General features: G+C 42.0%; 1 protein-coding gene across 1 annotated transcript in view; it reads right to left on the bottom strand.

Moving 5' to 3' along the window:
• The window catches only part of LOC106569782 (low-density lipoprotein receptor-related protein 12), a 46555-nt gene extending 25653 nt beyond the window's left edge, over positions 1 to 20902 (bottom strand). The window contains exons 1-6 of the mRNA XM_045694584.2: positions 19693 to 20902; positions 10377 to 10433; positions 8649 to 8784; positions 6613 to 6815; positions 5897 to 6075; positions 3321 to 3551 (exon numbers count right to left, since the gene is read on the bottom strand). Coding sequence (XP_045550540.1) covers positions 3321 to 3551; positions 5897 to 6075; positions 6613 to 6815; positions 8649 to 8784; positions 10377 to 10433; positions 19693 to 19771 — 885 coding nt within the window. The 5' untranslated portion in view covers positions 19772 to 20902. The remainder of the gene's footprint in view (positions 1 to 3320; positions 3552 to 5896; positions 6076 to 6612; positions 6816 to 8648; positions 8785 to 10376; positions 10434 to 19692) is intronic.
• Positions 20903 to 24581: the final 3679 nt, after the last annotated feature.

Here is a 24581-nt window from a genome sequence, read left to right as displayed (position 1 = left end):
GAACACTTCCGGTGAATTTACTAAATTACTCACGATAAACGTTCACAAAAAACATAACAATTATTTTAAGAATTATAGATACAGAACTCCTTTATGCACTCGCTATGTCCGATTTTAAAATAGCTTTTCGGTGAAAGCACATTTTGCAATATTCTGAATAGATAGCACGCCATCATAGGTTTGCTACTTGTTCACTAAGAATAGCAACTTCGCTTCTGTAGTCCTCCGCGAGGAAACAGCTGCTACACTGAAAGTCCGGGTGGTCCGCATTGTCCCCTGAATAGAGCAAAATTAACACAGCACCTGCTGCGTTGAAACCGTTTGTTAGCAACCTCCACTTCAAACGCCAGGCTAGCTAGGCTAACTGGGCTTCCGTGTCGCTCTTCTTGACAGGAATTTACTAAAAGTTTGCTGTAAGCTACAGTGGGTTTGCAAATACAGGCTGCACCCCACCTCCTGAAACAAGCAGTCTGTGAAATGGCAAAACCCCAAACAATACACACCTGAGTCACAGGCATACACTATTCGAGCAGGAGATGTCCAACTCGCAAGTTGGTGCTGTAGAAGCAAGCAATAAATTGCAGGGCATTGAGCCAAAACACCAGTCAACAAGTTAAGGAGAGACAGGTAGCAGGAGCATTCGCTTACGAATGAGCAGCGTGGCGTGAGCGAGCAACATGGCGTGGACATATATGTATAGGGAAATATAAGGACAGGATATCATTTTAAGACAAACCGATAGTTGTCTCAGCCATGTGAATACAGCACAACAATACACAAACAAAATACAATTAACTTCTTTGGGATAGGGGGCAGTATTTTGACATCCGGATGAAAAACATGACCAAAGTAAACTGCCTGCTACTCAGGCCCAGAACCTAGGATATGCATATAATTGGTATATTTGGATAGAAAACACTCTAAAGTTCCTAAAACTGTTAAAATTATGTCTGTGAGTATAACAGAACTTATTTGGCAGGCGAAACCCCGAGGACAAACCATCCAGGATTTTTTTGTTGTTGAGGTGACAGTGTTTTCAATGTGTTTTCTGTGTGGATCTAGCTTTTTAAGGCACTTGCTTGCAGTTCCTATCGCTTCCACTGGATGTCAACAGTCTTTAGAAATTGGTTGATGTTTTTCTTTTGAGTAATGAAGAAGTATGAACGTTCAGAACGAGGCTCGAGTCTAGTGTACTATTGCGGTTGGGGCGCATGACCTGAAAGCTCGCTCCACTTTCTTTTCGTCCTGTATTGAACACAGTTTATCCCGTCTTAAATTTTATTTATTATTTACGTAAAAAAATACCTAAAGTTGTATTAGGATAGTTGTTTGATTACAGATAACTTAAGATATTTTGTAGTCATGTTGCACGAGTTGGAACCAGTGGTTTTTTTTTATCAAACACGCCAAATTGACATTTTGGAGATATAACGATGGAATTAATCGAACAAAAGAACCATTTGTGATGTTTATGGGACATATTGGGGTGCCAACAGAAGAACTTCTTCAAAGGTAAGGCATGAATTAAATCGTTATTTCTGACTTTTGTGTCGCACCTGGCGGGTTGAAATCTGATTTTCATGTGTTGGTATGCTGGGCACTGTCCTCAGATTATCGCATGGTTTTCTTTCGCCGTAAACCCTTTTCAAAATCTGACACGGTTAACAAGAAGTTCAGCTTTAATTTGGTGTATTGCACTTGTGAATGTATGAAATTTAAATATATATAAAAAAATAATAATAATGAATTTGGCGCTCTGCCATTTCACCAGATGTTGTCAAATCGATCCCGTTAACCTGTTGGGGCTAGGGGGCAGTATTTTCATGGCTGGATAAAAAAACGTACCGATTTAATCTGGTTACTAATCCTACCCAGTAACTAGAATATGCATATACTTATTATATATGGATAGAAAACACCCTAAAGTTTCTAAAACTGTTTGAATGGTGTCTGTGAGTATAACAGAACTCATTTGGCAGGCAAAACCCTGAGACATTTTCTGACAGGAAGTGGATACCTGATGTGTTGAATTACCTTTAAGCCTATGCCATTGAAACACACAGGGGTTGATTAATGTTTTGGCACTTCCTATTGCTTCCACTAGATGTCACCAGCCTTTACAAAGTGTTTTGAGTCTTTTACTGTGAGATCTGACCGAACAAGAGCCATGGAACGGTGATGGCCGATTAGACTCTGGCGCGCGAGTTCATGTTGGGTACCCTCGTTCCAATACGTTATAAAAGAGAATGCATTCGTCCACCTTGAATATTATTCATGTTCTGGTTAAAAAAGGCACTAATGATTTATGCTATACAACGTTTGACATGTTTGAACGAACGTAAATATATTTTTTCCCCTCGTTCATGACGAGAAGTCCGGCTGGCTTAGATCATGTGCTAACAACACGTATCTTTTTGGATATAAATGATGAGCTTTTTTGAACAAAACTACATTCGTTATGGACCTGGGATTCCGGGAAGTGACATCTGATGAAGAGAATCAAAGGTAATGGATTATTTACATAGTATTTTCGATTTTAGATCTCTCCAACATGGCCGATTGTCTGTATAGCAAAGCATATTTTTCTGGGCGCAGTGCTCAGATTATTGCAAAGTGCGATTTCCCAGTAAGGTTATTTTTAAATCTGGCAAGTTGATTGCGTTCAAGAGATGTAAATCTATAATTCTTTAAATGACAATATAATATTTTACCAATGTTTTCTAATTTTAATTATTTAATTTGTGGTGCTGACTTGACTGCCGGTTATTGGAGGGAATCGATTTCCTCAACATCAATGCCATAGTAAAACGCTGTTTTTGGATATAAATATGAACTTGATAGAACTAAAAATGCATGCATTGTCTAACATAATGTCCTAGGATTGTCATCTGATGGAGATTGTAAAAGGTTAGTGCATCATTTTAGCTGGTTTTATGGTTTTGGTGACCCTGTCTTTGAATTGACAAAACATTACACACAGCTATTGTCAATGTACTCTCCTAACATAATCTAACTTTATGCTTTCGCCGTAAAACCTTTTTGAAATCGGACAACGTGGTTAGATTAAGGAGATGTTTATCTTTCAAAGGGTGTAAGATAGTTGTATGTTTGAAAAATTTGAATTTTGACATTTATTTGGTTTCAAATTTGCCGCTCTTGAAATGCACCTGCTGTTGATAGGGTGCACCACGGGTGGCACGCTAGCGTCCCACATAGCCCCAAGAAGTTAACGGGAGTTGATCCCAAAGAAATTAAAAGTCCTGGCCACATCCATTTTGGTCAGTCCTCTTTCTCAGAAAGGCAAAAGAATCAGTACCAACCTTGCGGTGGTCACCCGTGTCGATGAGCCAGGTGCAGTTGCTGCCTGGTGGGTAAAAGTCAGGGTAGTTGGGCGAGCTGAAGGTGCCGTAGAAGTTCCGCAGCCAGTCGCCGCAGGTCGGCACGTCGCAGTCAATCTCGTCACCAAGGTCCTGGCAGTCGATACTGCCGTCACATTTGAGTGACTCGGGCAGGCAAGTGTAGACACGGGTGTAGCGGGACAGGCAGGGAAACTGAATTAATAAAGGAATTTTATTTGACAAATTGAAAACATATATAGTTGCCTCGGCTATCAGAGTACAATACTTACAACAAAAATCGTAAAGGATTAAAAACACAAATAAGTCTACAAACGTATTTCAATTGTGGTCCTTGTTTTTATCAGGTGGGCAAAATAATGGACAGCTTGCACAAGATTGGGGTGTTAAATGAACAGCCAAAGGCACTTTATATTCAATTAAATTGGAAAATACATACAATATATCCAAAACAAAGGTCATGTGGGTTGGTAAGAAAAATGCCCCTCTTCCCACAGGTGTGATTACTACCTCCGAGGGTTTAGAGCTTGAAGTAGTCACCTCATACAAGTACTTGGGAGTATGGCTAGATGGTGCACTGTCTTTCTCTCAGCACATATCAAAGCTGCAGGCTAAAGTTAAAACTAGACTTCGTTTCCTCTATTGTAATCGCTCCTCTTAAGCCCCAGCTGCCAAACTAACTCTGATTCAGATGACCATCCTACCCATGCTAGATTACGGAGACATAATTTATAGATTGACAGGTAAGGGTGCTCTCGAGCGGCTAGATGTTCTTTACCATCAGATTTGCCACCAATCCTCCTTATAGGTGGACAACTACAAATACCTAGGTGTCTGGTTAGACTGTAAACTCTCCTTCCAGACCCACATTAAGCATCTCCAATCCTAAATTAAATCTAGAATCGGCTTCCTATTTCGCAACAAAGAATCCTTTACTCATGCTGCCAAACATACCCTCGTAAAACTTACCATCCTACCAATCGACTTTGGCGATGTCATTTACAAAATAGCCTCCAACACTCCACTCAACAAATTGGATGCAGTCTATCACAGTGCCATCCGTTTTGTCACCAAAGCCCCATATACTACCCACCACTGCGACCTGTACGCTCTCGTTGGCTGGCTCTCACTTCATACTCGTCGCCAAACCCACTGGCTCCAGGTCATCTACAAGTCTTCGCTAGGTAAAGCCCCGCCTTATCTCAGTTCACTGGTCACCATAGCAGCACCCACCCGCAGCACGCGCTCCAGCAGGTATATTTCACTGGTTACCCTCAAAGCCAATTCCTCCTTTGGCCGCCTTTCCTTCCAGTTCTCTGCTGCCGATGACTGGAACGAACTGCAAAAATCACTGAAGCTGGAGACTCATATCTCCCTCACTAACTTCAAGCACCAGCTGTCAGAGCAGCTCACAGATCATTGCAACTGTATATAGCCCATCCAACTACCTTATCCCCATACTGTATTTATTTAGCTCCTTTGCATCCCAGTATCTCTACTTGCACATTCATCTTCTGCACATCTATCACTCAAGTGTTTAATTGCTATATCGTAATTACCTCGCCATTATGGCCTATATTGCCTTACCTCCCTTATCTTACCTAATTTGCACACACTGTATATAGACTTTTTCTACTGTATTATTGACTGTATATTTGTTGATTCCATGTGTAACTCTGTGTTGTTGTATGTGTCGAACTGCTTTGCTTTATCTTGCCCAGGTCGCAGTTGTAAATGAGAACTTGTTCTCAACTAGTCTACCCGGTTAAATAAAGGTGAAATAAAAAAACAAAATAGGACACATCACTGCACTCTATACTCCTCTGTGAAGTGGTCATCTCTGTATACCTGTCGCAAGACCCACTGGTTGATGCTTATTAAAAAAAACCTCAGGCCTCATTTCCCCCTGAGCTACCTACTGCAGCCCTCATCCTCCACATATAACACCCGTTCTGCCAGTCACATTCTGTTAAAGGTCCCCAAAGCACACACATCCCTGGGTTGCTCCTCTTTTCAGTTCCCTACAGCTAGCGACTGGATCGAGCTGCAACAAACACTCAAACTGGACAGTTTTATCTCAATCTCTTCATTCAAAGACTCAATCATGGACACTCTTACTGACAGTTGTGGCTGCTTTGTGTGATGCATTGTTGTCTCTACCTTATTGCCCTTTGTGCTGCTGTCTGTGCCCAACAATGTTTGTACCATGTTTTGTGCTGCTACCATGTTGTGTTGCTACCATGTTGTGTTGCTAGCATGCTGGGTTGTCATGTGTTTTTGCCTTGCTATGTTGTCATCTTAGGTCTTTCTTTATGTAGTGTTGTCTCTCTTGTTGTGATGTGTGTTGTCCTATATTTATATTGTATTTTTTTTTTATCCCAGGCCCCTGTCCCCGCAGGAGGCCTTTTGGTAGGCTGTCATTGTCAATAAGAATTTGTTGTTAACTGACTTGCCTAGTTAAACAAAGGTTAAATAAAAATAAAATAAATACAAATTCACAATCCCCTTGACCTAGAGTAAACAAAGTCAGTAATCTCTACCTGGCTGAAGGCACAGGGCTGGAAGGAGAAGGCTGTGGAGGGGTTGGACTGGACGCACAGCTCCTCGTCAGAGTTGTCACCACACTCGTCCATGGTGTTGCACTTCCACGACTCCGGGATGCACTTCCCGTTGGAGCAGTGGAACTGGTCCGAGTCACAGCTGATCATGGCCGATTTTCCTGAAATTGAGAATATTAGGAAATACCGCCATTTAATGCACTTTGTGATCACTTACAAATATTTTACCATTAGTGACAATCGAGGGAAAATAATGTGGGATCATTTAGTTTAATTATGTACAGTGCTAATGCTTATTGATCAAGCTGTGCACCATCAACATTATATAAGCAGTGCCTGATAGTCATTTATAGACGTTCACAGTCCATGAGCCTCTGTCACATTTAAAAAGCCAATGCTTGGAGACAACAGAGAGAAAGGCATAGTGAGAGAGAGAGAGGACAAAAAACGAAAGGCTGCTTCAAGTGCATAAAGTGCCAAGCGAGCCAATTATTGACTTTCAGTTTTTCCAGAGGCCGCAGCGTTCGAGAATAGAGGCTCACACTGCAGCTGTAAGCCATTTACAACCCCGACACCATTCTCTCCTCTGAGCTAGTTAGGATACAAATGTCTATTTGTTTCCAGTTAAAATGTGCGTGTCTCACAAGTGGGACAAATTCAATTATTTGGTCAATACATGACTCTGCGAGCGGTGCTACCTGTTATATAAGACAGCCTGAAGCCCTTGCTGGTCATGATGTCGTCCGAGTGGAACTTGATCCACACGTGGTCCTGGGAAGAAATGTAGGGGGCTGGGATGGATGAGCCACATGCCCGGTAGCCATCCAGGTTCTTGTAGGTGCCGATGGAAACCCAGTCCAGCCCGCAACGGTGAGAGTTCTGGATCTCAAAGTCCTGGAAGCTGGGGGGAGAAATGGCAAAGGGGTAAAAGAGGTTTCCAGACAGTAAAAATGATTAATGTACTGTATATTTGACATTCAGTAAGTTACAGGCTAAATACGCATTTGGGGAAACAGCACCACTGTTTGCCCCAGCGCCTTTATTGTTTTTCAGTACATATTCTGCTGTTTTATGGTTCATGCATTGATGCTCGAGAGAAAAAAAAAGTGTTTGTTGTTTGCAGTAACTTCTTGTAATATCCCAAACTAGCTTTTGGACACTCTTATCCAGAGTGAATTACAATAAGTGCATTCAACTAAAGTAGGTAAGAAAACGACATATCACACTAATTCCTAGTTGAAATCCGTAAACTGGATGTCACCGATATGAGCTTTTTTCATAGGGTACATACTGTAAAAAAGCAAACAGTTGAAAGAAGTTTCCCAACAATAAAGATGCTCACTGGTAAAACTGAGTGACTTTCCTCCAGGGTTAGAGTACATTGGATGAGACTCAGTGAAAACAGTTAAATCAATGACATAGCCAATAACTCAACTACTTTTACTTGAAAATAAAGCTTGAGTATAACCACTACTTACTTAAACATTAGGGGAGGCAGGTAGCCCAGTGGTTAGAGCGTTGGGCCAGTAACTGAAAGGTTGCTATATCGAATCCCCGAGCTGACAAGGTAAAAATCTGTAATTCTGCTCCTGAAAAGGTTAGGCCGTCATCGTAAATAAAAAATGTGTTCTTAACTGACTTGCCTAGTTAAATAAAGGTTAAATAATAATAAAATAAAGCATGACTATAACATATTATTAATGTGCATAACCACCACTTGAGTATAAACACTTACTACTAACCTATTACTAACACATTCACAAATTTAGTGAATTTATCAAGTGTTGTTTGCATGCAAGCTCTGTTGCCCATTTATGGTCATTGATAGATTGTGTTTTCAGTAAATCACATCTTGTAGAAAAACCAACACAAACACAGAGGGTCTATTTCTGTGCTGGTAAACATGGACATAGCACTCGAAAAAATAAAAGGCAGGTTCCTTTCACTGCTCTGATCCAGACAGAAAACACAATACTTGAGCTGATGCTTCACAAACAAACAGGACACTACAAGCACAATGAGAGCCCATCTGAAGAGCATCATCAAAATTAATAAAAAACACATTAGTTCAATGGACAGACCGAGACATATAAATTGAATAAAACAAGCAATGAGTGGGAGAAAGGGCATTGTCATGTGCTGTATACAGCACCTGAGGAAAATTTCTCTGTACACTGACATTTCATGAGAGAAGCATTCAGTCTAAACAGACCATTTTTCACATCCCTACCAGTAATCTAAACTTGTAGAAATTATGGCCGAATACCGACTGGGCACGCAGGGCACGTTCCCAGGGGCCTGGACCTCCAGGGGGTCCCCATTAATTTGGTTAATCACTCTCATTCAGATATCATTAAGATGGCATGTCATGGCAAAACGTGTAGAATTGCAGGTATTTAGCTTTAAAACGGCAAAAATCACTCTCCCCCGACCTCCTCCCCCATCTGATGATTTGGAGAGCGGCAGCAGGCTATCTACAATCTTTGAGCAGGCTTCTGTGGTTGGTGGTTATATATAAAAAAAATACAACAAAAAAAATTCTCTGCTCAAGGGCACCCTACTGGCTTGGACCCCAGGGCTTCAGCCCCTGCATTAATCAGGCCCTTTTAGTGTGTGGGAAGTGTGAGCAGCCAGCCAGGCTGATGAGGGTAGACTGAGTGAGGGAGATACTGAGGGAGGAGAGGAGGAAGAGGAGAGGTATAGATTGTGGAGAGGAGATGGTGTTCAGCTGCACCTGATGGTGATGATTTCCCCAGGGTTGGTCCTGATGTTCCAGCTGCAGTTGATCCTGGAGGGGTACTGGAAGGGCCAGCCAGGGCTGGTTATCACTCCACTGGAAGCTCTGACCTGCTCTGCCACATCTCCACAGGCTGGACAGAGACACACGGACACAGACAGTCACGCGCACACACACACAAATTAGCATTTGTTAGTGGTTTTTAATAATTTTGTCTGGTAGTTTCTAAAGTAGTGCAAGCCAAACGGGTCCCTGATTGTGTACCACCTTACACATGTGTATCAAGTCATTGTTCGAGCGTTGCAACATGTGCACAAAGAGTAATATATATCTTTTTTTAACTCTAGTGTGCATGTGCTCGGGCCCACCCAGCAACCTCATTGGACAATACTGGGCTGATCCAATCCTGCCTACCGCTTTTACCTTTGACAAGACAAAAAGGACAATATGGAATCAGGAAGGTAGGCCACAATTTTATCAATAGTGCGTGACACGGGCCTCCCGAGTGGTGCAGTGGTCTAAGGCACTGCATCACAGTGTTGAGGCGTCACTACAGCCTGGGGTTTAATCCCAGGCTGTGTCACAGCCAGCTGTGAGCTGGAGTACCATAGGGCGGGGCACAATTGGCTCAGCATCGTCCGGGCTAGGGGAGGGTTTGGCTGGGGTGTTTTCTTTGGCTCATCGCGCTCTAGCGACTCCTTATGGCAGGCGTGTGCCTGCAAGCTGACTTCAGTTGTCAGTTGAACGTTGTTTCCTGGCTTCCGGGTTAAGAAGCAGCGTGGCATGGTGGGTCATGTTTCGGAGGACGCGTGGCTTGACCTTCGCCTCTCCCGAGGCCATTGGGGAGTTGCAGCGATGAGACAAGATTGGATCGCAATTGGATATCACGAAATTGGGGAGAAAAAGGGGGTAAAAAATTAAATACACATAAAATGTGTGTCGCGAACTGGATATTTAAATGAATGTAAGTAAGCTTAAATCCTTATAAAATAGTCCCCAAATTCAACAAGGCACATCAGTGACACCATTTAGGAAATAATTTTGTGACCACTGTTTCTGATCCGGTTGAAAATGATCTAATGTATTTGTGGCTGAAATGCCCACACATTTCACTTTGATTGTTATTTCTGGTCCAAATCAAATCAAATGTATTTATTAGCCCTTCTTACATCAGCTGATATCTCAAAGTGCTGTACAGAAACCCAGCCTAAAACCCCAAACAGCAAGTAATGCAGGTGTAGAAGCACGGTCCAGTCTAGGGATGTGACAAATGGACAATTGTTTTTAGCATTTAAACAGACAATTTTTTATTTTAAATCGTTTTTCCGTTAAAACACTAAGAAAAATGTATAAAATACATTGCAACGAAAACGGGAGGTTTAAAAAAAAAAAAATACATAAGTCATTTTCAGGCTTCCGTAATGTGCATTGGAAGAGTGCACAGCAAGCTAAGAGAGTAGGCTTATCCCACTCTCCTGGCTAAAAACACAGTAGTAACTCACCACTGACACACAATACTATGTGTCAACGTATTCCATTTCTAGTGTCCCAGTGGTATAGGAAATGAACAGTGTTCTGTTCATGCAAAAATGCTATTCTGAAAGTCTGCTGTGGGCAACAAATGTACAGTTTGGTTCTTCGCAAAACAAAAACATGGGCTGAGTTGTAGTTCCTGCCAACATAACGAGCTGAGAGATCAGATTATTTTTGATGAAACCAACTTACCATTAGAAATCCCTGACACGTAAACATTGTCATTGTGCTGGGAGAAAACTGCATTTCCTAGAAAAGATGAGACAAAAAAAACACATTTTTTTTCTTATGAATGACCGTGGGATCAGAAGATGGAGCTTTGGACTCATATCTTTTGTGTAAACATGATTTGGAACTGGGGCTTATTCATAACAACTCTGGCCCCTCGGAGACAAGTCCACTGGTTCTAGGGCAATTACATCTGTAGTCTTGCAGCAGGAGAATTTGAGAAGCTTTGATACAGTGTGTAGGCTGATGTGTAAGAACAAGGGGCAGTTACAGAGGATGATTACACTAGCCCAAAATGTCACACGTAAACTTCAGTCAACAACTGAGTGAAAAAAAGTGGAAAATGGAAAACTAGGCTAAACATTCTTGTAGGTTACGAGGATCATACAAAATGATAAAAAAATATATAATATGACTGAAAGAACTAGTTGAAAAGATATGCCTAGAGACATACGTACAGGTGAAGTTGGAAGTTTACATACACTAGGGTTGTAGTAATTAAAACTTGTTTTCAACCACTCCACAAATTTCTTGTTAACAAACTATTGTTTTTGCCAATTCGGTTAGGACATCTACTTTGTGCATGACAAGTCATTTTTCGAACAATTGTTTACAGATAGATTATAAGTGAAATAATTCACTGTATCACAATACCAGTGGGCCAGAAGTTTACATACACTAAGTTGACTGCGCCTTTAAACAGCTTGGATAATTCCAGAAAATGATGTCATTGCTTTAGAAGCTCCTGATAGGCTAATTGACATAATTTGAGTCAATTGGAGGTGTACCGGTGAATGTATTTCAAGGCCTACCTTCAAACTCAGTGCCTCTGCTTGACATCATGGGAAAACCAAAAGAAATCAGCCAAGACCTCAGAAAAACACATTGTAGACCTCCACAAGTCTGGTTCATCCTTGGGAACAATTTCCAAACGCCAGAAGGCACCACGTTCATCTGTGCGTACAAACAATAGTACGCAAGTATAAACACCATGGGACCACGCAGCCGTCATACCGCTCAGGAAGGAGACGCGTTCTGTCTCCTAGAGATGAACGTGCTTTGGTGCGAAAAGTGCAACTCAATCCAAGAACAGTGCAAATCAATCCCAGAACAGTGCAAATCAATCCCAGAACAGTGCAAATCCATCTCAGAACAGTGCAAATCCATCTCAGAACAACAGCAAAGGACCTTGTGAAGATGCTGGAGGAAACAGGTACTAAAGTATCTATATCCACAGTAAAACGAGTCCTATATCGACATAACCTGAAAGGCCGCTCAGCAAGGAAGAAAAAAAGCCAGACTACGGTTTGCAATTGCACATGGGGACAAATATCTTACTTTTTGGAGAAATGTCCTCTGGTCTGATGAAACAAAAATAGAACTGTTTGGCCATAATGACCAGCGTTATGTTTGGAGGAAAAAGGGGGAGGCTTGCAAGCCGAAGAACACCATCCCAACCGTGAAACACGGGGGTGGCAGCATCATGTTGTGGGGATGCTTTGCTGCAGGAGGGCCTGGTGCACTTCACAAAATAGATGGCATCATGAGGAAGGAACATTATATGGATATATTGAAGCAACATCTCAAGACATCAGTAAGGAAGTTAAAGCTTGGTCGCAAATAGGTCTTCCAAATGGACAATGACCCCAAGCATACTTCCAAAGTTGTGGCAAAATGGCTTAAGGACAACAAAGTCAAGGTATTTGAGTGACCATCACAAAGCCCTGACCTCAATCCTATAGAAAATGTGTGGGCAGAACTGAAAAAGCGTGTGCGAGCAAGGAGGCCTACAAACCTGACTCAGTTACACCAGCTGTCAGGAGGAATGGGACAAAAGGCATCCAACTTGTTGTGGGAAACTTGTGGCAGGCTACCCGAAACGTTTGACCCATGTTAAACAATTTAAAGGCAACGCTACCAAATACTAATTGAGTATGTAAACTTCTGACCCACTGGGAATGTGATGAAAGAAATAAAAGCTGAAATAAATCACTCTACTATTATTCTGACATTCACATTCTTAAAATAAACTGGTGATCCTAACTGACCTAAGACAGGGAATTTTTACTTGGATTAAATGTCTGGAATTGTGAAAAACTGAGTTTAAATGTATTTGGCTAAGGCGTATGTAAACTTCTGACTTCAACTGTATAACTGAATAGGGGAGGCTAATGGAAGGCTTGAAGTCCTTGGCGGCTTCTTCTGACCTGCATCCTACTAATAGTTGAAATGATTTCTGTCCAGCTATGGCTGCCTGGCCCAAGGCTTATGCCTTGTTATTAGACAAGCTGTGAGCTGAGGCTATCTAGGCAATGTCGGGTGTGTGTTGCTGTGTGTGCAGCTTGAGAACAGTTATGAGAGAGCATCAATAATCTTAAGATAAACCCTCCAAAGTGACCCAACAAAAAAAACAATGTTGGGAAATGACTAGTTTGATTACAGAACCTCTGCTCCTTACCCGTTTAGCCTAGGAACTGACTAAATGCAAAGAAGACAAGGCTTTTGAAGGACTGAATCTCTTGACGAGAAAAAGTACTTAGAGGTATAAGCCTACGGCATGCTATTTTGAAAACTTCATGGCTCATGCCTCATCAATCAACTCTTTGAACTAAGGCCAATGGCTAGGTCTACAGTGCTTACAGAAAGTATTTAGACCCCTTGACTTTTACATTTTGTTACGTTACAGCCTTATTCTAAAATGGATTAAGTTGTTTATTTCCCTCATCAGTCTACATACAACACCCCATAATGACAACGCAAAACAGGTATTTTTTTATTGGCCAGTCAGATATATTTTTCTTTGCAACTCTGCCTAGAACAACGAAGCTGCCAGTTGAGGACTTGTGAGGCATCTGTTTCTCAAACTAGACACACTAATGTACTTGTCCTCTTGCTCAGTTGTGCACCGGGGCCTCCCACTTTCTATTCTGGTTAGAGACAGTTTGAGCTGTTCTGTGAAGGGAGTAGTACACAGCGCTCTTTCAAAACGTTTCGAAAGGGGAGGGTAGCCAGGGGCGCCGGCGTCATAATGGTGATGGCCCTCCTCATGTGAACACGTTCCACTGTGTCTCATTCATTCAGTTTTCACAGTAGAAGGCTCAAATTACTTTGTAAAGACTGGGGACATCTAGTGGAAGCAATAGGAAGTGCTCAATGAACCATTGCTCACTGTGTGAATTACAGGCAAAGTGGTGAAGTTGAGTCCGCAATTCAGAATTCCACATCCTGTTACGATCGGTCTCGGGGTTTTGACTGCCATATGAGTTCTGTTATACTCACAGACACCATTCAAACAGTTTTAGAAACTTTAGGGTGTTTTCTATCCACAAGTATTAATTATATGCATATCCTAGCTTCTGAGTTTGAGTAGGAGGCCGTTTAAAATGGACACCATTTTTTTTCAAAAATCGCTGTAGCGCCCCCTATACTAGGCGACCGTCAAGAGGTTAACCTCTTACATCTAGACGTTCCGCTAGCGGAACACCTGCTCCAATATCCAATGATAGGCGTGGCGCGAATTACAAATTCCTCAAAAATACAAAAACTTAAATTTTTCAAAAATATGACTATTTCACAGCATTTTAAAGACAAGACTCTCCTTTATCTAACCACACTGTCCGATTTCAAAAAGGCTTTACAGCGAAAGCAAAACATTAGATTATGTCAGCAGAGTACCAAGCCAGAAATAATCAGACACCCATTTTTCAAGCTAGCATATAATGTCACAAAAACCCAGAAGACAGCTAAATGCAGCACTAACCTTTGATGATCTTCATCAGATGACACACCTAGGACATTATGTTATACAATACATGCATGTTTTGTTAAATCAAGTTCATATTTATATAAAAAAAACAGCTTTTTACATTAGCATGTGACGTTCAGAACTAGCTTCCGGGGAATTTGCTAACAATTTACTAAATTACTCACGATAAACGTTCACAAAAAGCATAACAATTATTTTAAGAATTATAGATACAGAAATCCTCTATGCACTCGATATGTCCGATTTTAAAATAGCTTTTTGGTGAAAGCACATTTTGCAATATTCTAAGTACATAGCCCAGCCATCACGGGCTAGCTATTTAGACACCCGGCAAGTTTAGCCTTCACCAAAATCAGATTTACTATTATAAAAGTTTGATTACCTTTTGTTGTCTTCGTCAGAATGCACTCCCAGGACTACTACTTCAATAACAAATGTTGGTTTGGTCCAAAATAATCCATCGTTATATCCGAATAGCGGCGTTTTGTTCGTTCCAAAATGGTAAATCAGGGTCGCGCGCATGGTGCAATTCGTGACAAAAAAAAATCTAAATATTCCATTACCGTACTTCGAAGCATGTCAACCGCTGTTTAAAATCAATTTTTATGCAATTTATCTCGTAAAAAAAGCAATAATATTCCGACCGGGAAACTCCTTTTCGGCAAACAGAGGATAATCACAAAGACGGGGGCGGCCAGGGCACGCGCCTCAGCCCACAGTCCCTTGATCGGCCACTTGAGAAAGGCGATAATGTGTTTCAGCCTGGGGCTGGGATGACGACATTCAGGTTTTTCCCGGGCTCTGAGCGCCCATGGAAGACGTAGGAAGTGTCACGTTAGAGCAGAGATCCTTTGTAAAAGATAGAGATGGCAAAGAAGTTCAAGAAATGGTCAGACAGGCCACTTCCTGTAAAGGAATCTCTCAGGTTTTGACCTGCCATTTGAGTTCTGTTATACTCACAGACACCATTCAAACAGTTTTAGAAACGTTGGAGTGTTTTCTATCCAAAGCCAATAATTATATGCATATTCTAGTTACTGGGCAGGAGTAGTAACCAGATTAAATCGGGTACGTTTTTTATCCAGCCGTGAAAATACTGCCCCCTAGCCATAACAGGTTAACAATTGTTTTCTTGGTGACTATGGTCCCAGCTGCCTTGAGATCATTGACAAGATCCTCCCGTGTAGTTCTGGGCTGATTCCTCACCGTTCTCATGATCATTGCAACTCCACGAGGTGAGATCTTGCATGGAGCCCCAGGCCGAGGGATATTGACAGTTCTTTTGTGTTTCTTCCATTTGCGAATGATCGCAGTTGTGTTGCACGTTGGTTCGAATTACATTATGGGAGTGAAGTCTGAGAGACTCAGAAACAACAACTTGTTGCTCTTGGAAACAGCTCAAAGCCTTGCGGGAAAAATTGTTATCTCAGGACCAATCCCATCTCCTTGCCGTTGTGGGACTGAGAGTTTTAGTCGTATGTGGTCTTTTCATCTATGGCTAATGTGTCTTTCTAAAGACATGGGCACATCATTTGTTTACAATTTTGATTGCATTTTCCAAAAACCGAGGTACTTCGTCAATGATGAATTTCATCTGGGTGAAAATGACGTCCGCCTGCTATCATTCAACATTGAAAAGGTACTTAAACAATCAAAATTATATAGGGCTAGTCGCAGTTTTGCTATAGCAAGCATTGTATCAGACTATCGTTTAACCTGTTAGGGCTAGGGGGCAGCATTGACACGGCTGGATAAAAAACATACCCGATTTAATCTGGTTACCACTCCTACTCAGTAACTAGAATATGCATATACTTATTACATATGGATAGAAAACACCCTAAATTTTCTAAAACTGTTTGAATGGTGTCTGTGAGTATAACAGAACTCAAATGGCAGGTCAAAACCTGAGAGATTCCTTTACAGGAAGTGGCCTGTCTGACCATTTCTGGAACTTCTTTGCCATCTCTATCATTTACTAAGGATCTCTGCTCTAACGTGACACTTCCCACGTCGTCCATAGGCTCTCATAGCCCGGGAAAAAAGAGAATGTCGTCATTCCAGCCCCAGGCTGAAACACATTATCGCCTTTCTCAAGTGGCCCATCAAGAGACACTAGCTTATGCGCGTGACCCCGACCGCCCCCGCCTTTGGGATTTTTTCCTCTGTTTGCCGAAAAGGAGATTCCCTGTCGGAATTTTATCGCTTTTCTACGAGAAAAATGACGTAAAAATTGATTTTAAACAGCGGTTGACATGCTTCGACGTACGGCAATGGAATACTTTGAATTTTATTGTCAGGAATTGCGCCAAGCGCGCGACACTTCTTTACTATTTCGGATAGTGTCTGGAACGCACGAACAAAACGCCGCTATTCGGATATAACGATGGATTATTTTGGACCAAACCAACATTTGTTATTGAAGTAGACGTCCTGGGTGTGCATTCTGACGAAGACAACAAAAGGTAATGACATTTTTATAATAGTAAATATGATTATGGTGAGTGCTAAACTTGCCGGGTGTCTAAATAGCGAGCCCGTGATGCCTGGGCTATGTACTTAGAATATTGCAAAATGTGCTTTCACCAAAAAGCTATTTTAAAATCGGACATATCGAGTGCATAGAGGAGGTCTGTATCTATAATTCTTAAAATAATTGTTATGCTTTTTGTGAACGTTTATCGTGAGTAATTTAGTCAAATGTTAGCGAATTCCCCGTAAGTTTGCGGGGGGTATGCTAGTTCTGAACGTCACATGCTAATGTAAAAAGCTGGTTTTTGATATAAATATGAACTTGATTGAACAAAACATGCATGTATTGTATAACATAATGTCCTAGGGTTGTCATCTGATGAAGATCATCAAAGGTGAGTGCTGCATTTAGCTGTCTTCTGGGTTTTGGTGACATTATATGCTGGCTTGAAAAATGGGTGTCTGATTATTTCTGGCTTGGTACTCTGCTGACATAATCTAATGTTTTGCTTTCGTTGTAAAGCCTTTTTGAAATCGGACAGTGTGGTTAGATTAACGAGAGTCTTATCTTTAAATGGCTGTAAAATAGTCATATGTTTGAGAAATTGAAGTAATAGGATTTTGAAGATTTTGAAAATCGCGCCACAGGCTGGCAGTGGATGTTACGTAGGTGGGACGAATTCGTCCCGCCGGTCCCATAGAGGTTAACCACGTTTTCATAAGCGTAGGGGTAATGTACTTAGTAATGTTGTCCCCATTCTCTTGGTTCACACTGGCGATTAATACTTGTGTGAACACCTCAAGTACCCCGGTTGATATCAACAATCCACATTTTTTTTTAACTGTAAGGGACTTGGGTTTTTACTTTGAATATATATATTGTCAAACTTTGATTTTGTTAAGATTTTAGTTTCTCAGGCTAGTCCTGATTTCTTTGTTTTATCTGAAACTTGGTTATTAAGGAATTCTAATGATGCAGATATTGCACTGGATGGGACAATGTCTTTAGAGCTGACAGGATGATGAGAGGAGGAGGGGCAGCTATCTATGCAAAAAATTACCTCTCCATTGCACAAACTAAATCTGTCTCCATTCCAAATCAATTTGAAGTGTTAGCCCTAAGTCTAACATTAGATAACAACTGTAAAGTTACAATTGTTGGAATACATCTCCCACCTTCTGCAATATTGCCCACCCACCTTCTGGAGCCGAGTTGGCGTTAGAAAAATGTACTAGTGTTTTCATTTCTATTGCTGATAAACACGCTCCATACACTAAGGTTAGAGTAAAGAATAGATCAAACCCATGGTTTAATTCTGACATTTCTGATGCTATTCGTAAAAGAGATGTAGCATGGGCTAGGGCTAGAGAAACTTCTAGCTCTGACTGGCTGACTTCTAGGCAGCTGAGAAACCTGTGCGTCAGACTTGTTAGAAGAACAAAATCGGATTACTATGTGACAAGTTTAAATGACTTATGGGAATCCAGCCAAATTCTGGAAATTAGTTAAAACATTAAAGAACAATATGCACTCCACACTCCCAAATCAGATAGGGCTGGATACTGGACTCATTACTGATAAGAACACCATTGCTAATGCCTTCAACAATCACTTCATTGCAGCAGGCAATCTTTTTGAGAAAATGTCAACCACACATGAAGGAAGAAAATATATATATGAAGGGATTGTCCATGAGTATGCTGATGGTCAGGGTTTCTCACTAAGCCTCTTCAGAGGAGAAAGTTATTGATTCATTGCTAGCCATAGACACTAAGAAAGCTACAGGGGCTGACAAACTTTTACCGAGGGTTGCTGGCTCGAGCTGCACCACTCATCTCTGGTGCTCTTACTCATATTTTTAACCTCACGCTGACCTCTGGGGTCATACCTAAAATTTGGAAAACTGCCTATGTGCTGCCTCTGCACAACGGTGGGGATACTGGTGACCTTGATAGTTATCGACCAATCGCTAAGCTGTCTTGTCTTGCAAAAACGTTCGAGTCATTGGTAAAATGTACAGCTGCACTCTTTCTTGTCTCTTTCTTGTCCACTTTTATGTCAGTGCTTGATTATGGTGATATTTTATATATCCATGGATCAGCATCAGTACTGAAGAAATTGGATGCAGTGTATCATGCAGTGTTGCGCTGTTACAGGTTGCTTTTTTCATTGCCTTTTGTACACTTCGGTTGGCTGGGACTCTCTGACTTTTATAAGGGCCAGACACTGGTTGACATTTGTTTATAAAGCCGTCTTACAGAAACTTCCTAATTATCTTAATTCAAAAATCCAGTGGTCAAACAGTATTTATCAGACTCAGTCACAGGACATGCTAGTACTAGAGATACCCCGGATTCACTGAGTTAGGCAAAACGGCACTTGAATATCATGCTCCACACTCATGGAATGAATTGCAAAGAGAACTCCAGTTAGATGTTTTGGTGCCTGTAAGACAATGTCTTGTCTATCTGCAGCAGACATATTGTGAGCAATATGTTTGGAACATCAAATGGCAATAAAATTGCAATATCAACATGGGGGGGATTGACACAGTTACATATTGCAATATTATTTTGGATGATATATCGATACCGGGACTCCAAATATCGAGTTGTAAAAAATAAATAACATTTTGGCAAGTAACATTAGCTAGCGCTAGTCGGCTGTCCCTGCTTCGAAAGTCTAGTAGTTTTCATCCTATAGCATGTTCTCCATCTTCTTTGTAAATAGTGAGCCAACATGTTTTTAGCACTTTTATTTCCATGACTTGATACAAAACTAATTTTCTCATGCTCTCTCATCTCTCTGCAGCAGACAGAGTGAGCAATATGTTTGGAACATCAAATCACAATACAAAAATATAGACTCAGCTTTCATTTGACACCAAATGTTATATGCTCCTATAAACTTCATGTTGGTGCTCATGGGTACTTTTAGATGGAAATGACCATATCCTGCTGTGTGCTTGAGTGTGTTCGAGTTGCTGTGGTATAGATTGTATGTGAGTTGAAACAAATATTTAGCCATTACCAAATACTTACCAGTGAATATGAGGAGAACCATGTGTCGACATATCCATGATGAGATCCCATTTGAGCCCAAAGTGTAGTAGTAGGCCATTATCGCTAATGAACTAGCCCTAATTATATATTTGTTGCTACTTGGTTACTCGCTTCAGATTGTTACACTGTTCCCAAAAATGTAACTAAACAAGCGCTCTTTGGTGTCCCAAAAACACATAAGCAGTGTCAAAAACAAAAACAACAAAAGAGATGAATATGGATTAAAAAAAGTTATTCTAGCTAACTTTAGCCAATTCCTTTCTGGTCAGACAACTGACAGTGATTGACAATCAATTACAGAGCCAACACAGATCAAGTTATCATGCTAGCTAGATGACAATGAAGAAGCAATAGCTGTCTTGGCAAAATACTTCAATCAAACGGTTAAACAAAACAGTGCGTTGAAACTGTCTGGCAAGTTAGCTAGCACAACAAATGAGCAAAATTGAATTATCGCTAACCAAAATGCTAGCTAAATATTACGCTAACGTAAGCCATCTATCTATTCATAGTCACTATTAATATATATTTACATGTGTATATATTAGTCTGAGTGGATCTCCATCTCCTAGTATGAGATGAACCTTCGTGTTAAGCATTGTGCCAGAACAAAGGAAACGACAAAGGCATTACTAGCAATAGTCAACTTTCCGGTTTAGTTAACCAGCTAGAACTCCAGCTAACCCTAACCCTTTGTGTTAGCTAGATACCGTTAGTGATCAACGCAACGTTAGGCATCGTTAACAAAGTTAGGTAGCTAGCTGCGTTAACACAATTACGTTTCATTACCAACATTGACATCGAAAATAAATGTCACCAAATATAAACTAAATAAATACAATATAACCGAAAAAATCGGTGAACTAAAAAAACTCAAACGAGCGTTGCAAGTGTCTATTCTCTCGTTTTAACGCCGAAACAACCTCTGGTCTCGCTAATGAGCTAGCTAGCCTGCCACCGTTAGCTAGCTTCCAAAGCAATGGCAGAACAGAACGAAAATATTCCTGTGGTATCCTTGAAATGTCACCACTGGCTTCTTCTAATGAAAGTGGCTAAAATGTTCTAAAGCATAAGTCCGTAATACATACTCCGGGCCTAAACTACACCCCGTGTAGCCACAACTAGCTTTACATCGGCTGAATGTTGTTACGGACAGGGTATCGTAAACACTCCTTCTTTGACGAGGTTTAACGGCGGTTGGAATCCAATACATGTTGCATTACCGCCACCTACTAGACTGGAGTACAACTCCCATATACTTTGCTTGAAAAAAATAAATAATAATAAATAAACAAATCATCTAACACTACACTCACAAAAATAAAAAATAAATAAAAAAAGTACACCACCCTACTCCACTATTTAAATATATTTAGTCCTACCTCAGGCCAACAACCTGAAAGGATGGAACACCACCACTTAACACACCCTGTAACTCTTCTGATGTCAAGTCTCGCACACCGAAATACCTCTGCAGCTGCCACCACAACCTCAATTTTCTGCAACTTACGTTCCATCCCTGCAGTACAGTTGATAACCATTGCTATAAGTGCTAAAAATCCAATCTTACTGAAATGTATGTCACTTGGGCGGCAGGTAGCCTAGTGTTTAGAGAGTTGGGACCGGTAACCAAAAGGTTGCTGGATCAAATTCCCAATCTGACAAGGTAAAAATCTGTCATTCTGAGCAAGGCAGTTAACCCACTGTTCCCTGGGCGCTGAGACGTGGATGTTGATTATGGCAGCCTCCTGCACTTCTCTGATTTAGAGTGGTTGGGTTAAAATGTGGAAGACACATATCAGTTGAAGGCATTGTTGTACAACTGACTCCCTTTCCCACTTGTTGGCCTATCCCTCTGTACTAGTACAGATCTACTACTCACACCACTCCTCTCAGGATCCTTCCTCTACTTTCTTCACTGCCTCAGCATATGACAACTTCTGCACTACTCTAACCCTGGAACCTGCCTCTCTCGCATGGGACATTTCTGATCCCCAGTCCCATGGGCACCCCTACAATTAACATATACCACTACTTTCCCCAATGCTACACATTCCTTTGTCTCATACACTTCTCACACCTAGGTTCCTCCCTCCTACACACGGCTGCCACATGCCCATAAGCTTGACACCTATAACAGGGTGATTCTGCAACTATGGGAACTTCTATGTCCTCAGGGTCAATTTGGGGGATTTTATTAAAAAATATATGTATTTATTCTTTATATGTTACGTTCACACTACAGTCACCCCATATTCTTTTTAACACCTCTCTATCAAGTATTTTAGCTACTTTTCATATGCATTTTATACCTCAATGCCATTGTTTTGCCCTTGTCCCTGACGTAGACTTTTGAACTTCTACTATGTTTTTCTATGAGAAAACATGAATAATTACACATTATGTAATGTTATCTTCTAGAGAAAGAGTCAATTAAATAAAATCTATATCAATTTTTATTGTGAGTATGCCCTTTATATTGTTATTTACACAAAATATACCTGTCCTTTGGTAGTGTCATTTCCACCACTGAGGGCAAATTCCTCATTAATACAGTTTTGTCAATAGAATGTTAACTTAGTTACCATGGAAACTTATTGTGACACTGAAGCACATGGCTGCAGAGGACAGTTGTTCCTGAAGTGATGCCCAGAAGTTGAAGAAAAATCTAGGTAAATATTGCTTGCATAGAGGATATTTGTATTGTCAGTAATTTCCAAACAGGCTACAATTTCTTTAATTTGTGGTAGAATTTACATTTTTTAAATATATTTGATGTATTTAGTGTAAACTATATGCTAGCTGTAATACCAGCCAAAGCATTACATTTACATTACATTTAAGTCATTTAGCAGACGCTCTTATCCAGAGCGACTTACAAAATGGTGCATTCACCTTATGATATCCAGTGGAACAACCACTTTACAATAGTGCATCTAAATCTTTTAAGGGGGGGGGGGGGGGGGGGGGGGGGTAGAAGGATTACTTTATCCTATCCTAGGTATTCCTTAAAGAGGTGGGGTTTCAGGTGTCTCCGGAAGGTGGTGATTGACTCCGCTGTCCTGGCGTCGTGAGGGAGCTTGTTCCACCATTGGGCTGCCAGAGCAGCAAACAGTTTTGACTGGGCTGAGCGGGAACTGTGCTTCCTCAGAGGTAGGGGGGCCAGCAGGCCAGTGGTGGATGAATGCAGTGCCCTTGTTTGGGTGTAGGGCCTGATCAGAGGCTGAAGGTATGGAGGTGCCGTTCCCTTCACAGCTCCGTAGGCAATCACCATGGTCTTGTAGCGGATGCGAGCTTCAACTGGAAGCCAGTGGAGAGAGCGGAGGAGCGGGGTGACGTGAGAGAACTTGGGAAGGTTGAACACCAGACGGGCTGCGGCGTTCTGGATGAGTTGTAGGGGTTTAATGGCACAGGCAGGGAGCCCAGCCAACAGCGAGTTGCAGTAATCCAGACGGGAGATGACAAGTGCCTGGATTAGGACCTGCGCCGCTTCCTGTGTGAGGCAGGGTCGTACTCTGCGAATGTTGTAGAGCATGAACCTACAGGATCGGGTCACCGCCTTGATGTTAGTGGAGAACGACAGGGTGTTGTCCAGGATCACGCCAAGGTTCTTAGCACTCTGGGAGGAGGACACAAGGGAGTTGTCAACCGTGATGGCGAGATCATGGAAGGGGCAGTCCTTCCCCGGGAGGAAGAGCAGCTCCGTCTTGCCGAGGTTCAGCTTGAGCTGGTGATCCGTCATCCACACTGATATGTCTGACAGACATGCAGAGATGCGATTCGCCGCCTGGTTATCAGAAGGGGGAAAGGAGAAGATTAATTGTGTGTCGTCTGCATAGCAATGATAGGAGAGACCATGTGAGGATATGACAGAGCCAAGTGACTTGGTGTATAGCGAGAATAGGAGAGGGCCTAGAACAGAGCCCTGGGGGACACCAGTGGTAAGAGCGCATGGTGCGGAGACAGATTCTCGCCACGCCACCTGGTAGGAGCGACCTGTCAGGTAGGACGCAATCCAAGCGTGGGCCGCGCCGGAGATGCCCAACTCGGAGAGGGTGGAGAGGAGGATCTGATGGTTCACAGTATCAAAGGCAGCAGATAGGTCTAGAAGGATGAGAGCAGAGGAGAGAGAGTTAGCTTTAGCAGTGCGGAGAGCCTCCGTGACACAGAGAAGAGCAGTCTCAGTTGAATGCCCAGTCTTGAAACCTGACTGATTAGGATCAAGAAGGTCATTCTGAGAGAGATAGCAGGAGAGCTGGCCAAGAAAAGAAAGAAGGGATATTAGTCTGTAGTTGTTGACATCGGAGGGATCGAGTGTAGGTTTTTTCAGAAGGGGTGCAACTCTCGCTCTCTTGAAGACGGAAGGGACGTAGCCAGCGGTCAAGGATGAGTTGATGAGCGAGGTGAGGAAGGGGAGAAGGTCTCCGGAAATGGTCTGGAGAAGAGAGGAGGGGATAGGGTCAAGTGGGCAGGTTGTTGGGCGGCCGGCCGTCACAAGACGCGAGATTTCATCTGGAGAGAGAGGGGAGAAAGAGGTCAAAGCACAGGGTAGGGCAGTGTGAGCAGGACCAGCGGTGTCGTTTGACTTAGCAAACGAGGATCGGATATCGTCAACCTTCTTTTCAAAATGGTTGACGAAGTCATCCGCAGAGAGGGAGGAGGGGGGGGAGGGGGAGGAGGATTCAGGAGGGAGGAGAAGGTAGCAAAGAGCTTCCTAGGGTTAGAGGCAGATGCTTGGAATTTAGAGTGGTAGAAAGTGGCTTTAGCAGCAGAGACAGAAGAGGAGAATGTAGAGAGGAGTGAGTGAAAGGATGCCAGGTCCGCAGGGAGGCGAGTTTTCCTCCATTTCCGCTCGGCTGCCCGGAGCC

The sequence above is a fragment of the Salmo salar genome, chromosome 14 (genome assembly GCF_965601325.2).
Source record: "Salmo salar chromosome 14, fSalSal1, whole genome shotgun sequence".
NCBI classification, from domain to species: Eukaryota; Metazoa; Chordata; class Actinopteri; order Salmoniformes; family Salmonidae; genus Salmo; species Salmo salar.
Note: the sequence above shows the minus strand (reverse complement) of the source record. Positions and strands in the feature narration are given on the sequence as shown.